Genomic DNA, 13696 nt, shown 5'->3' with positions numbered 1-13696 from the left:
TATTTTCAAGCACACTTCTATATCCTCACTCAGAAGTACAAACACATTTCAGACTTAATTTCTGTAGAAATGGTTGCTATTATGTACATAAACAATCACTGAGTAAGTCTTCATATTATTCAATATAATATGTGAGAATGCGTGAGGAAACTGAGAGAATGTTCTGATTTAGATCAGCTGTGAAACCAACTACATAATCCTATATATATATATATATATACGTATATATACACACATATGCACACACACTTACACAGATTTGCTTTAAAAATAATTAATTGCTTTGCCCATCAGTCCTACCCTTGCTTTCTCACTTCAGAAAAAGGCAGTTTTTAACGTATCAGTGAGGGCACAGAAATGTTTTGTTCCAAGGCACCATGCCTGGGGTAATATCAGTCCCTTTTCAGCCTCACAATACATTTCAGAGAGCCACTAGAATTTCAGCTGTATACACAAGACCATTTTTCAAATAAGAATTACCTGTAGCCACAGAAATGGCCATATGTGGCCATACAGGCAGAAATATAAACATTCATTCTGAAAGCAAAATAGCATTAAACAAGGAAAAGCTGAAAACACATACAGCCCTGAGTTACACCAATACAGATTCTGCAATGCCTATTTTTGTCAGCTTTGTCCTTCTTCATTGGTATTTAATGAGGAAGTACAAATGAAGATATTATGGGAAGTTCTGGCCAGCTGTAGACATCACTGGTCTTGTTATTATTTGTTCTAAGCACCTAAAATAGCTTTAGGTATCCCATGCTTCATTCTAGATCTGAAATGAGTATCAGCAAAGTACAGTTTTTCAGGAAATGTTGCACCTTAGAGACTGGAAAAAAATACTGTTAATTTATTTTATTTTCCCTGGTAATGATAAACATTCAGAACAGGACAACTTCGCTTATAAAAAAGAGGGGTTGTTAATTACCTTTAACAGAGATTTTTTCTTTATTGTCAAGAAAGCTTTCAGATGTTTTTTAAAAAACTGGTAATGAAATTAGGTACATAATGATTTTATAATTTATATGAATACTAGGAAAGTTATTATGCATGAAGATCAAACATCTGTTAAAGTGAACCCAAACTAAAATTCTTACCATCAGGATTCCAGCCTCTACATTAGATTATTTAGAAAATAATTATTGCTGTAGATTTTCCACATAATGAATTCCACACCCCAATCTGAAATTGTCAAAATGTGTTTGATTTGGGAAGATGAGAGGAAACTCTGTGCAGAAAAAAAGAGCAGCCAGCTATGAAAATTCTCAACTCAAATGAATCTGAATGGTCCTTATTAAYGGTATATTCATGCCTATCAAGAATTTGACCTTTTCTAATAAATACTTTTAATAGTGGCAACACACAGATAACTTTTTTTTTTGGTACAGGTGCACAAACATTTCATTACATTTCATAGGAATGTAATGAATGCAAGCAAATATTCTGAAGCATGCACAAATTCGATTTAAGTATTTCCAGGATTTTATATAAATATAGAGGTACAAAGAAGAACTGAAGTAATAAACCCATGTTACCATGGACAATTTATCTCATATTTGGAACAGGAATTCATAACTGCTGAGTTTCCCTCAGAAGAATCCGCAGACTGAGGAGGAGGAGGTTGAATCCTGACAATCAGAACTTCACTGGGGTTYCCTTACCAGAACAGCATTTACTCATTTATTTTTCATCCAATATAAATCACATTTAAAACAGGCCATTCAACATTTTCTGACTCTAAGAAAGGGTTCCGAAGATAAATTGGAGGATAGGGTTTAAAAAAARTACGGCCTTTTCTTGATGCAATCATAACATGACTGTTCATAAAACATCTCATCTGATRTACAGCCATTGATACCAAAAAGTTTGCACTTGTCAAAACTAACAAAATGTAGTTATCAGACATTTATGCTATTTATACCTTCCAAAAAGAAAGCTTTGGTATAAGATGTGTTCGCAAACTTCTCGTATTTAACTGTGGCCATTATATAATTATTTTTATTTCCTTAATTATTACATGAATTTACTAATTTACATGCAATCAGGGATCCTGGGAGAAGAGAGACACTTTAGAAAAGAAATTCTCAGAGTGAAGGGAAATGCTGAATGATCCCATGACAAACATGCTTTTCTTGTACAATAAAATAACATTTKAACCTGAAAGCACAGTAAAATGGCTGATCGCTATTTGCCTATCTTCAGAGTCTCAATAAAATATCTAAATCCCTTTAAAACTCACACCTGATTTTTCAAGTATTTTTTCAAACTCTGGTTCAGACACAGAGGGATGTAATCCTGTATGAGTGAGCACAGTCCAAACTCTCCTGCAGGACTGGATGGTTCTTTCTGTGGATGGGTTTCCAGTACATTCATGAAACACACGCTGTGTATTTCTTATGTGAAATGTTTAGGTTGGGGATAACACAGAGTTTGGAATATATCCCAGACAAATGGCTCTTTCTTTTCCCTAAGTGTGTGCAYCATGTAAACCAGTCCCATTGGTTTATATTCACTCAAACAGATTAACTTTAAAACTGGCAGAAAGGGTTGTTTTCAAAGGACAATTTTTTTTCACTACGCTAAGTAGCACTGGTTCAAAGTTCCCAACAGAACCTTTAAAAATGAATTTTCAAAGTTTTATGTTATATGAGGTCAGAATAGGCAATAAAAGTCACAARATTGTGATGGCATTATTTTAAGATAATAATCTTATTTTAAGATATGAAAATATTGAAACAATCATGCCAGTATAAGAAATAATTATACCATAATCCATAAGTGCATAATTTATCAAAACAATAGAGCAGTCATGGTTAGATGCAACCTAATAMTCCTGTATAAGATATAACTACATACTGTACAATTGTTCCTTTTTTATAATTATTTTTACATTTAGTCCTCATCCAAATTAAGCTGAGTACTTCTATGTATGAATGGCTTTAGGAAATAAACACAACTCACAACAGGGCTTTATTACTGCTACTGCACCACCATGGCATGCAAGTAACTATGTAGTCAACTATAAACAGTAAAATGTCACCATCTTCCTGAAATAAAAAGAACATAAAAATACATATATAGTAGTAAACATCAATTATCTTTTTATATCTTTCATATTTACCAAAAGTCTATCATTACATGAGACATTTATACCTCTGTATCACTCTGCTGYACTAGGATGGTGGCAAATTTGGAGTTGAGAAAACTATACTTTCAACAAGCTTGTACAAAACTACTGGTKTCATATTACACTCTGTCCGTGTGCAATGCATAAATGAGAATATGACACATCTGCTACCTGTCCCTCAGCATTCTCTTACTCTTTTACATGTTCATGAATTTTGAGTAAATAAAAAGGCCGAGGGTGTCAAAGTTGGTTTCCAGGCTATCTGTTGTGGTTACTGAGTCCCCAAAAGACTGAAGTTCTTCAGGAAGGAAACTCTTCCATCTGCTTTGTGATGATGAGTACAAATTGTGTGAGGTTCCATACTGGTTCTTGAATTTGAGAAGTAATGTCGGGTTTCTAAACATTTATTTATTTATATTGCCTAATTMCTTAACAGGTGCTAAAGTGRCAKTGAGATGAAATTCTGCAGTTGTGAGGAAAAATATATTCGTACTTCATTATAAAAACAAGATCCAAAGTGCTGACTGGGATTCATTTCTTCTGCTTGGAGCTCAGGACAATATATAGCAAATTTCAATATTGAAGTGGGAGCACGTTGAATAACAGCACATTCAACTCTCCTTAGATTTGCTATCTTGGAGACTCTCTTGGAACAAAAAAAAAGGAAATTTTACTGCAAAAGGAGCTTTTCCATGCTCAATTAATTTTGTTAATTAATTAGCTGGCATGGAGGACCCTCTGTAAAATACATCATCCCTAATTCAGGATAAACTCTGAGGTACAGAAACATGAAWGCCCACCCATCACTCTTCTGCAGCCCAGATTAAGAGTTTTTTCAATGCAAAGAAAAATAATCATGAAATGCTCAAATCACAGTACTTAATGGAATTATATTTCAAATATTACACCCTTGCTAAATCCAAAAGTTGCCTACCTGTTTTGGGCAATGATAAAAGAACCCCTAAATCCAAATGATCCTCTTTAGTTCCTGCTTGCTGGAAAGAAATTCTAATGCTGATTACAAGGAAAGAACGGTACAGTTCCTATTGTTACATTAAGCTATACAAAAATTTCCTTTTGTTTCTTGGAATTTGCTCAGTTTTTAATTACAGAGTTTGCTTCTACATTACAAAAAAAAAAAAAAAGTAACATTTTTCAATTTTTCCTACTTCTGTTCAAGGATTTTCCTTACTCTGATACGTTCAGGATTAAGAACACTGGGTGTTTTRTTTCATATTTTGTTGAAACCAGGATCCACACTTTTTATTTTAAAGCTCATCAAGCGTACTCATACCTACCACAAGTTTGTTCTGCTTTGGGGGATAGCAGACTGCGTGACTATAACAGAGCACAGTGAGTACCTCATGTGTTCGTTCATAGATTTGCCTCCATAAAAACTGAGGCTGTAGTGTAGCTTTCAATGGAAGCCATTTAAAAAGAAAACATTACAGAATATACAATTGTAGGTTTTGAATCTCAGACACAAGTTCCTTGACGTGTTGAAAGGTGATGTTTTCGATTTCTGACTCCTGAACTCTTATCTTTACAGTCCGCAGGCTTCTGTTGAGAAATGTCTATCAGAGCACTCGCAATTGCAAGACCTGCAAGATAAAAAAAAAGGAAAAATAAAATTTAATGCTCAGCTTTCCAGAGAAGAATTCCAGAGCAGCGTGATGGTTTCTCTCAGGCCAAGTTTTTGTACTTTCCCAGAAGTGTTCAGGTTTTTTTCAAAGTCAGATAACAAGTTCTCACTTTCTTAAATGCTACCTGGTAACAGTGAAGAAACAGTGGAAGGAAAAAAGATGCAGTTAAGAAACCAGACTGGAAATCAAGAGAACTGAGTTCCATTTATGTGTCTTATTGATTTGCTATATGGTATTAGCATGACCTCTCCCTATCACCATTTTCTATGTGGACTAGCAGATTTCTGACATGGATTTTCTCATATCAAATCTTTGTGCATTGCAATTAGAAATGGATAAAATTATAACATCAAAAAAAAAAAGAAACAGAAACTGCATTTAGGATAACACTGTACCCCTGAATATTTGCCTTTGCTACTCCTTGAATCACTTYCCCTCTAGACCTAAGAAATTAATAGTTTCATAATTTACTCTTTTATTTGCTTGCTGCTGCATACTTTCTAGAAATTACTGACTTCTGAAATGCTGTGATTGACAACACAATACATGGTAGTTCCAATTTTTTWAATTCACACAGGTGATATTGAAATTTAATAAATTAGGAGTAGTCACATAGTTCATATGTTCTATTGCAACAATATCACAAAAGCCCAGATCTACATACATCCAAAATGTAGGTAAGGATGGTGCTGGTTCTCCATGATGCCAAAAACATCTCATTCTCCAACCACCAACAACACCACTCTCTAAGGAAACCTCTGAAAATACTTTTGGCCAGGTCTAACAGGCAGTGTCTATTTTTTATCTCGAGCAAATATCCAACTCAATTTATCTATCACACAAATCCAGTTCTCCAATACTTCTCATGCAATCCCTCATTACAGCACTTATCTACTAAGAAACTGCTCAAAAATGTTTTTTTACTAATAAGCGCTGCTACAGTCTTCTTCCTTAGTACATGATATATGGTCAGATTCAGTTCAAGTATCCCAAAAAAATCTACTGCACACTGCAACATTACCTTTCTTAACTCAGAAAAAAGYTGCAAGAATTAATTAATGTGCATCCAGCTTTTTAAAAATGCATGATASTGTAAAATGCTAAGTACAATAATCATTGATACATTTCAGGATATGTTAGAGCCAAGATGAATCAAGTTGGTTTTTTTTTTTTCCTCACATACACAGATATTTCCTGGCACGAGCCAGTGATGCCTTAAATTGGACTTTAACAAATTAAATTGTTGAAATCTTTGAGGTACCTTTAAAGTTTAAGCAGTATCTGGTATCAGCAAATTCAGGGATAAAACCTAAATAACATTTTGATGATTGCTTACATGTGATCCCGTCTTCAACAGCTAGGGACTATGCTAAACAGAAGGAGTATTATTGGTAAACAGATTTTCCAATTTCATAAGCTATTTAAAAATATATTTGGATGTATTATGCTAACCTCACCTGATASAACAATTAACAAAAAGCAATCCTTAGGTCTAACACTGCTTACTGGGATCTACTGGCACACTGATGGAGTTCCATTAAAATCAGGTCACTACAGAAGATCAYTTTTCAAAATGTCATACAAATCATCTGATGAAATTCATTTATTATGGTCTCTATGCCCAGCATAGTTCCTTGTTATCAAAGCAATACAATTAACTGGGGGAACAATTCATTATTTCAGACTGGCAGTCTAAAGGAATTTCATTTACCAAGTCAAGCTTGTGCACAGACACTCCRAGCAAGGAGAATTTACATCAAAATAAAACAGAAGAAAATGCCGCGGCTTAAATATTCATTACAAGAAAAAACCCAAAACATTCCCTTGATTTTGCAGGTTTTTTATCTAAATAACAAATGTGAATACATTTACAGTCATTGAAGTTGGGACTGTAAATTGCACAGTTCTCTGAATGTGTTACCTCAATTCCTAAGTTATTTCATTTACCCACCTTCTCTGAATGTTGCTATTTAAATATCCTTCCTAACATCCAAACTGGTATTTTCCAAATCAGTGCATGGTCTCTCGTTGCTTCAGACTGTTGTGCAGAATGGCAGAAAGGAACACTGGAATCARTAAGGATCCCACATGGAGAATCCATGGGTCACCTCCAATAGGCTAATTTGTGGAAATTCAACCTTAGGTGCAGAACCAGACCTATTTTTAAATTYAGTTTATTTTTCTACTAAATGTTATAGAAATAACCTGACCTACTTCTATGCAGCTGAAACAACTTCTAGCTTGTTTTAAGGATATGCATGCATAGGTCATCAAGAAGTGAGCCCTGTCAAATCATAAGTGGAAAGTGTATTTTTGTAAGAGATAATTGCATCCACAATGAGGAAAACACCAGAGAAAGCAATATGAACTTGGTTATCTTTAGCAGAACTATTGTCTTTCCTAATGGAAGTTAAATGGCAACAGTTTATTCTCAGGAAGTGTCTAATCATAAAACTACTAGGGTGTGAATTTTTTCCCCTTTTTTTTTTTTTTCCCCAGTAGTGCAAACTATTAATAAGTAGAGGGATAAAATACATCAAATCAAAAGAGATTACCTTGAAAAGCGCATTCCCRATTTACACACAAACAGCACTTTAATTCTGCACTCGAGCAAGAGCATCTGAAAAAGTCATTCATTTTGAGATGCTCTCCTCCCSGTCTCTGTAAAATCAGGCAGTACTATATATTTTAATTTTGCAGCAAAACAGCTTCATTAGGCGTGAAAGGTTAATTGCAGGTTTAAGCGCAGTTCGGGGAGCAGTGCACGGGTCTGTGGTGAATAGCACAGCCTGCTACAGGAAGGCTGAGGGCTATAAACTGTTTGCCCTGCTGAAATGTTTTACTACCTCATTTACTAACTGTCTTCTTTTACTGCTTGTATTTGTAGTTCTTCTAAACCTTTAATAGCTACAGTTTTATTTCACTGTAATCAGATTTAAATGGAAATACCCATGCTGGGATGTTTAAACATTTTTGCTCTGATTGTATACAACTACATTTGAACTGATGTAAGGCTACAGTATCTCTAAAAGCAGAAAAAAAAACCCTCTACATAGAAAAAATTAGTTGTACGTGCTGGTGTGCATATTTAAAACCTTTTTTTCCTCCTCTATTGTTCATTTTAATGAGAAATGCGTTGAGTTCTTATTATCTCCTTTGTTGAAAGTAAGGGAACAAAGAATGACCTCAGATTCGTGGTTAGGCAGGTAACTGGAAATGTTTCCTTTCAATTTGAATATGCATTATTCAGATATAACATTTGGATAGATGTCTTCATTTGATTAAATTTCTACACGTCATTGTTATGCAGAATCAGAACATTCAGAAACCTGAAGACAATAAAAGAACTACGAGTCAGGTAGATCAATTAGATTTGTTTGACATTTTAACCAAAATTATAGTCACTGTTTAAGGTGACTTTAAGCAATGAAAATAAAATGCCAGCTGCCATACAGAGAGACTTAAACAGAAAAGACTGGGTAAACACTATATTATTAAAGTCACGGCTTCCTCCTTCAGTGCCCAAAAGTTTTTGTGTTCCTTCCAGCTGTTGATTCTTTAAAGACTGGCATTACATGCTCACCTCATGGTGGACAGAGTCCTTACATCATAAAGGATCTGATACTCAAAATTTTTCCATTGTAGATTTATTGCCCATGGAAATCTGTAGAAATGGATCAGAGCTGTTTGAAGATACCCTGAGTGATGGGAATCTGTGGGGCCTTGTCAAGGTGACCACAGCACACAGTGAAGATCCTGGAGACAGTTTCATATTCATCATAAAACAACCAGTTGGTAGTCAATGCAGGGAATTTTACTGAGTTCTGTYATTTATCAGCATTTCAAGCCTACAAAAATACTTTTTGATAAACACACAATGTATATTATGTGTGTGTAATTGATGCATACAAATACATACAAAAAATCTTTAATATTGCAACATATATATTTCATTATGTGATAATAATATGGAATAATTGTATGGATATATAAGTACCTACACCCCCCTCAGTTAATAATGAAGTTTTGTATTATCTATTTCTTAATTTGAAGAAACAGCTCACATTCACCATAATATTTATGGATTGCATACATTTATTCCTCATAGAAAAAAACAACAACATTTATTATAGTGTCTATAATATTGGGGGTACACAATTTTACAGAAGGAAGGTAACATTCTAGAAGATTGTTGCTAGACTGCATTTCTGGGTACCCATGGAAAAAAATCCCTCACTTTTTATGAGACATTGTGCTAGAAAGAGTCCTATTCAATTTAGTTGTTTGATAATAGTTTCAAGAATTTCTGGTTTTTCCTGTGCTCTCAACCAAATTGTCTTCAAACAGACCAAGCCATACTTAATTTTCATGACTGAAAAAGCCAACCTGTTCTTTGTGATGCATATTCCTCTGCTGTGGATCAAGTCATGTTGGGAGAGATCCAAAATGCACATAAAATGGAACTGGAACGAAATTTGGTGTTTAAAAGTGTGATCCACAGAACACCTCCTCAGCAAGTACAAACCTGATACTCAAGTGCCTGCTTTCCAGGAGAAAAAYTGAGAGTCATTTGAAGTTCAAGACTGTACATGGCTAGAACACAACAGATTTAAGTTTATTTCAAAGTCAGAAAATAGTCAAAGCCTTCATGTGTATCTGAGTTTCCTGATCTGGCAGGTGTGCCTAGACAGTATCCAGAGATCGCAGACTTAGTCACAGAGAAAAATAATCATAAGCATCTGCCAAGAAGAATAAGTATCTTCATAGCCTGTCATATTGGATGCTTTTTTATTTGAATTAGATTATTTTTAAAAGGACAAGCTGACAGCACCTCAAATTCACAGTCTTTTTATGGGCTTCTCTTCCTGTTTGGTGCATGAATGTGTATTTTAAGTTGACACCGCTCTTACTTTCAGAAAGATATATTAAACAAACGAAACTAACTAGGAAATTACTTTGGGCAAGCAACCCCATCATTTTTTTTTGCTAGATGGGAAGACAGCCAAGAGGCCAGGAGGTAYGTTTTCCTTTTCTTTTGCATATGACTTAATTAAATAAGTAAAATACGAGTCAGAGCTTAAACCATAACAAYAATAAACTAAATAACGATAGTGTGGAATTAAATAGCCACACACTAGTASAGAGAAAATGTCATGCTCCTTTTTATTACACCTTTGCTATTTAGTAATAAGAGCTATCTATAAGGGACTAAGAAATTCTTATTCCCAGAATAGACTTATAAATTACCTGCTGTCAGTTTGTGGRAAATCCAGACTATACAATAAAGGCTCTTTGAAGAAATGTGCRGCCTTTCCCAAATTTTCTCATTTTGAAAAGGAAATGGCCCCACATATTTGTGTGAAATATTTGTGTTCCACGGGGCCAGTAGTGATTTTTTTTATTTATTTTTTTTTAATATGGTCAGGCAATTCTCCTTCCCTTTCAGTGTGGGATATCTGTGGTTTAGTCTGAAATCCGGGTCTGTACAATATCTGGCGCTTTTAAATTATCCAGCCTGCCAGGGACTAAGAGACATCATGGTTTGTTTGGCCTCTCTGGATATGGACAAGGGGAAGYTGACAATGCACTTTGGGATGTCCTCAAACACTGTCCTGATAAAGTGGACCTTGTGGGGAGTTGGAGACCCTACAGCAGTGGGGCAATCTAACATTGATTCACTGAAGTTTTTTTTCCCAAACCTCTCTTTTCAACTCAGGCCCTCCTAGAACACAAGAATCACAGTATCATTAAATTGTTYAGGTTGGAAAAGACCCTTAAGATGGAGCCCAACCACTAACACTGCAAAGTCCACCAATAAACCATGTCCCTAAGTGCCCCAYACACGCTTCTTTTAAATCCCTCTAGTGATGGTGATTTCACCATTTCCCTTTCCTGTGCCTGACAACCCTTTGGGTGAAGAATTTTTTTCCCAAGAGCCAACCTAAACCTTCCCTGGTGCAACTTGAGGCCAAGTCTTCTTGTCATACCAACTGAATGATATTAAAAACACCTAAAAAGGAACAATCTACTTAGAATATGTGCAAACCTCATGCTGATTAATTCCTTGCTGCTCTGCCACTGCATATTACACATCATGCGTTAAAATGCAAGTAATTACACTTTTTTCTACAATGGACAGTAATATTTGAAACATTTGGATTACATTTTCAGTTTGATTACATCTGCTTKCCATTGAATCATTTATCCATATGTTATGAAAAACATCTTTATTCTTGGGATGTTGTGCAGCCGTTTAATTTGTTTTCAAGAAAATCACTATAAACTAATTTGCTACTCTGCAAGAATTTGGTGAGATGCATTAATCATGCCAGAATCTAATTTGGTCTGGTAAACCTCTTTCTGAAGAGAAAAAAGTCTACTCGGAGTACTGAAGAAGCTTTATTTTCACTTACTTTTAGCAAAACYTGGTTTAAGAAAATAAAATCATAATTGGTTTTGTTTAGAAGTCAGAATCACAGTTATGGCCCAGGTGGGGTTAGTTTATGAACCTCTCTATGGTAATTAAAAATGTCTGCATTGCAAAAATCTCCTCCAGCCTGGCACACTCGAGGTTGCCTGTACAACATTGTTTTACTCTTTGTTTTTACCTTCAGCCAACTCTTTTTATTTGGATCATGGATGCAAATCAGAGCAAGCAAAATGAAGATATGAAAGCTGTAAAAAACTGTGCTTGAGTTACGACATTTTCAAAGCTTTTTCCCCAAACCCATTCATGCAATTGGATGTTTTAACCACTGTGATGAGAGTTAAAGCCTTACTATCCATCATGAGTGGGATGAACACTTGTGGGACAGAGATTTATCATCCATATAAACAGGGTGTGATTGGCCATTATTTCAGGGCTGAACTATATTTCATGCAATTCAATAATCAGAATATCCGCTCGTGTGAGTGTGTGAATATCCTCGTGTGGATACCTGGGGAAACTGAGCGGGTTGGAACACAACTGAGCAATCAGGAGAACATTTAGGAGAAAAGGCAACAGTAGTCATTGGGGTTTGCTTCCCTCCAGAGGGGCCTTTCTGGCAGGGGGTGATTTAAAGCAGATCTCTTCCTGTCTGTAGAGGAAATCTGGCGTGATAAACCTCGCCAGGTGAAATTCAGTTTTTATGAATACCTCCCTAATGTTCCATCTGGGTGATAACATGTACTGTCAGATTTGCAGCTTTACTACTCTCCTCCTCAAGACAAAACACACCACCTTAAAGACAATAGGTWTAAGGGCCCAAAAGGGGCCAATTCTGCTCACGCTGGAAATAAAACAATACTACTTACATTWCCATTTACTTTTAAGGAAGAAGATTATAACAATAATCCTCTAAGATCATTTTTCTCCCTCTCTTGCACATTTATGTTGCAGGTGCCAGCTTTTTTTTCCCTTGTCAAAAATTCGGTTTAAACCAGGAAGTATCAAATACATTTATGCAAAGAAATTATTGTAATTCACCAGAAATCCAATAGGATTGCAGCTTAATCAGCAGTAGGCATGATATAAGCAATGCTTTTTCACATAAAATTTTCATTTAAAGGTTTGYTTTCAAAKGGTTATGAAGTACTGGACTTGTTAYCCATTTCCAACATACTGGTGCAATATATCRTCACTGTAACCACTGTTTTGATAATAATTTGGTTCTGGCCAAACAGCAACGCCAATTTTTCAGTATTCTGCTGATTTCCACAATTAGACATTGAAAACATCCCCAGCTACATAGCCAGGAGTCACTCTGACAAAGCAAACCATCTTGGGAGGGTAACACAGAATTAAGTCAACAGGACAGAAAGCGTGCCAAGAATTTTGAACCATATTTTGAAATATTATTAAAGTGACAACTTCAGGGTCCTCAGGATCTCTAACATAAGGGTATTTATAGTTTCAGTACTATTAATGCCTGAGAACAACAAAAAAAAGAAAAGAAAAAAAGGAAATAAAAATACACAAATGCCCTGCTGTCASTATTAGGATGGCTCTGTCAGCCAGTCTAGCAATAGCTTATATAGAAAATGGATATTAATTAATTTATTTCAGTAGAAAAGTTTGGTAAAAGGTTGAGAAGTTCACACCATAAAAAAAAAAAAAAACCCAAAACATTTTACTACCCAAATATTTCATACAAATAGCCTGATCACAATTATAGTCTGCACTGAAAGGGAATAATTCTGAACAGGACTCCGTACAGACAGGTAAGCTACACAGCTACTCATTTATTCTTTACTGAATCTKGTATTTTACATGGAAAACACTGTGTTGTAACAGGTAAAACTACACACTTAGACCTGTCAAATTGTATGGAAATCATTTTWAACACTTCATTACATACACTTACTTGGTTCTGAGCAGTCAATATAGATAAATATCAGTAAAATGAGAGTAGCAGAGCATCATTTCTGCTTGTGTGACATAGGCAGGTACAGCAAATGCCTGAAACTGAGAGATAGTAATGCAATGACTGCATATCACTGTAAATATATTGTATATCCTAGACTTGTGTCCTAATTTGGAGAGGAAGAGCTGGAAAACTGATAGTCCATGGTCACAGCTTGCCACCTTACCTCTAGATGTTCTCACAATCCAACAAGCAGCACTCATTGCCTCATTCACCCAGTAAATCAATCAAAATTTCTTAAAAAATATATAAATCCCCAAATGCCCAAGTATTCTGAAAAAAAAAAAAAAAAAAAAAAGATTACCAATCTATAACTTTTTGCCATTTAAAAAATTTCTCTAAATGCCTGTGGAAAAAACTGAGAAAGATTCTCCTGGCACACCAAATTCAGAATCCACGTTTCTCCTTTTAGGATCAGCATCCACCAGAGATACAGGAGCTGTGAAATATTCCTCTTGAGATCTGATCTGCCATAAATCTCAGCCTGATCTGCACACCTCCTTTTCACACAGCAAAAT

At 35.3% G+C, this 13696-nt stretch overlaps 1 protein-coding gene across 2 annotated transcripts in view; it reads right to left on the bottom strand.

The window, feature by feature from the left end:
- Positions 1–246: 246 nt before the first annotated feature.
- The window catches only part of ATRNL1 (attractin like 1), a 415015-nt gene continuing 401565 nt past the window's right edge, over positions 247–13696 (bottom strand). For both annotated transcript variants that reach the window (XM_057370287.1, XM_057370289.1), the window contains one exon: positions 247–4731. In XM_057370287.1, coding sequence (XP_057226270.1) covers positions 4607–4731 — 125 coding nt within the window. In that variant the 3' untranslated portion in view covers positions 247–4606. The remainder of the gene's footprint in view (positions 4732–13696) is intronic.

The sequence above is a fragment of the Malurus melanocephalus genome, unplaced genomic scaffold (genome assembly GCF_030028575.1).
Source record: "Malurus melanocephalus ecotype Western Australia unplaced genomic scaffold, MMel_1.1 scaffold_122, whole genome shotgun sequence".
NCBI classification, from domain to species: Eukaryota; Metazoa; Chordata; class Aves; order Passeriformes; family Maluridae; genus Malurus; species Malurus melanocephalus.
The sequence above is the reverse complement of the archived record's forward strand: the minus strand, read 5'-3'. Positions and strand labels throughout refer to the sequence as shown.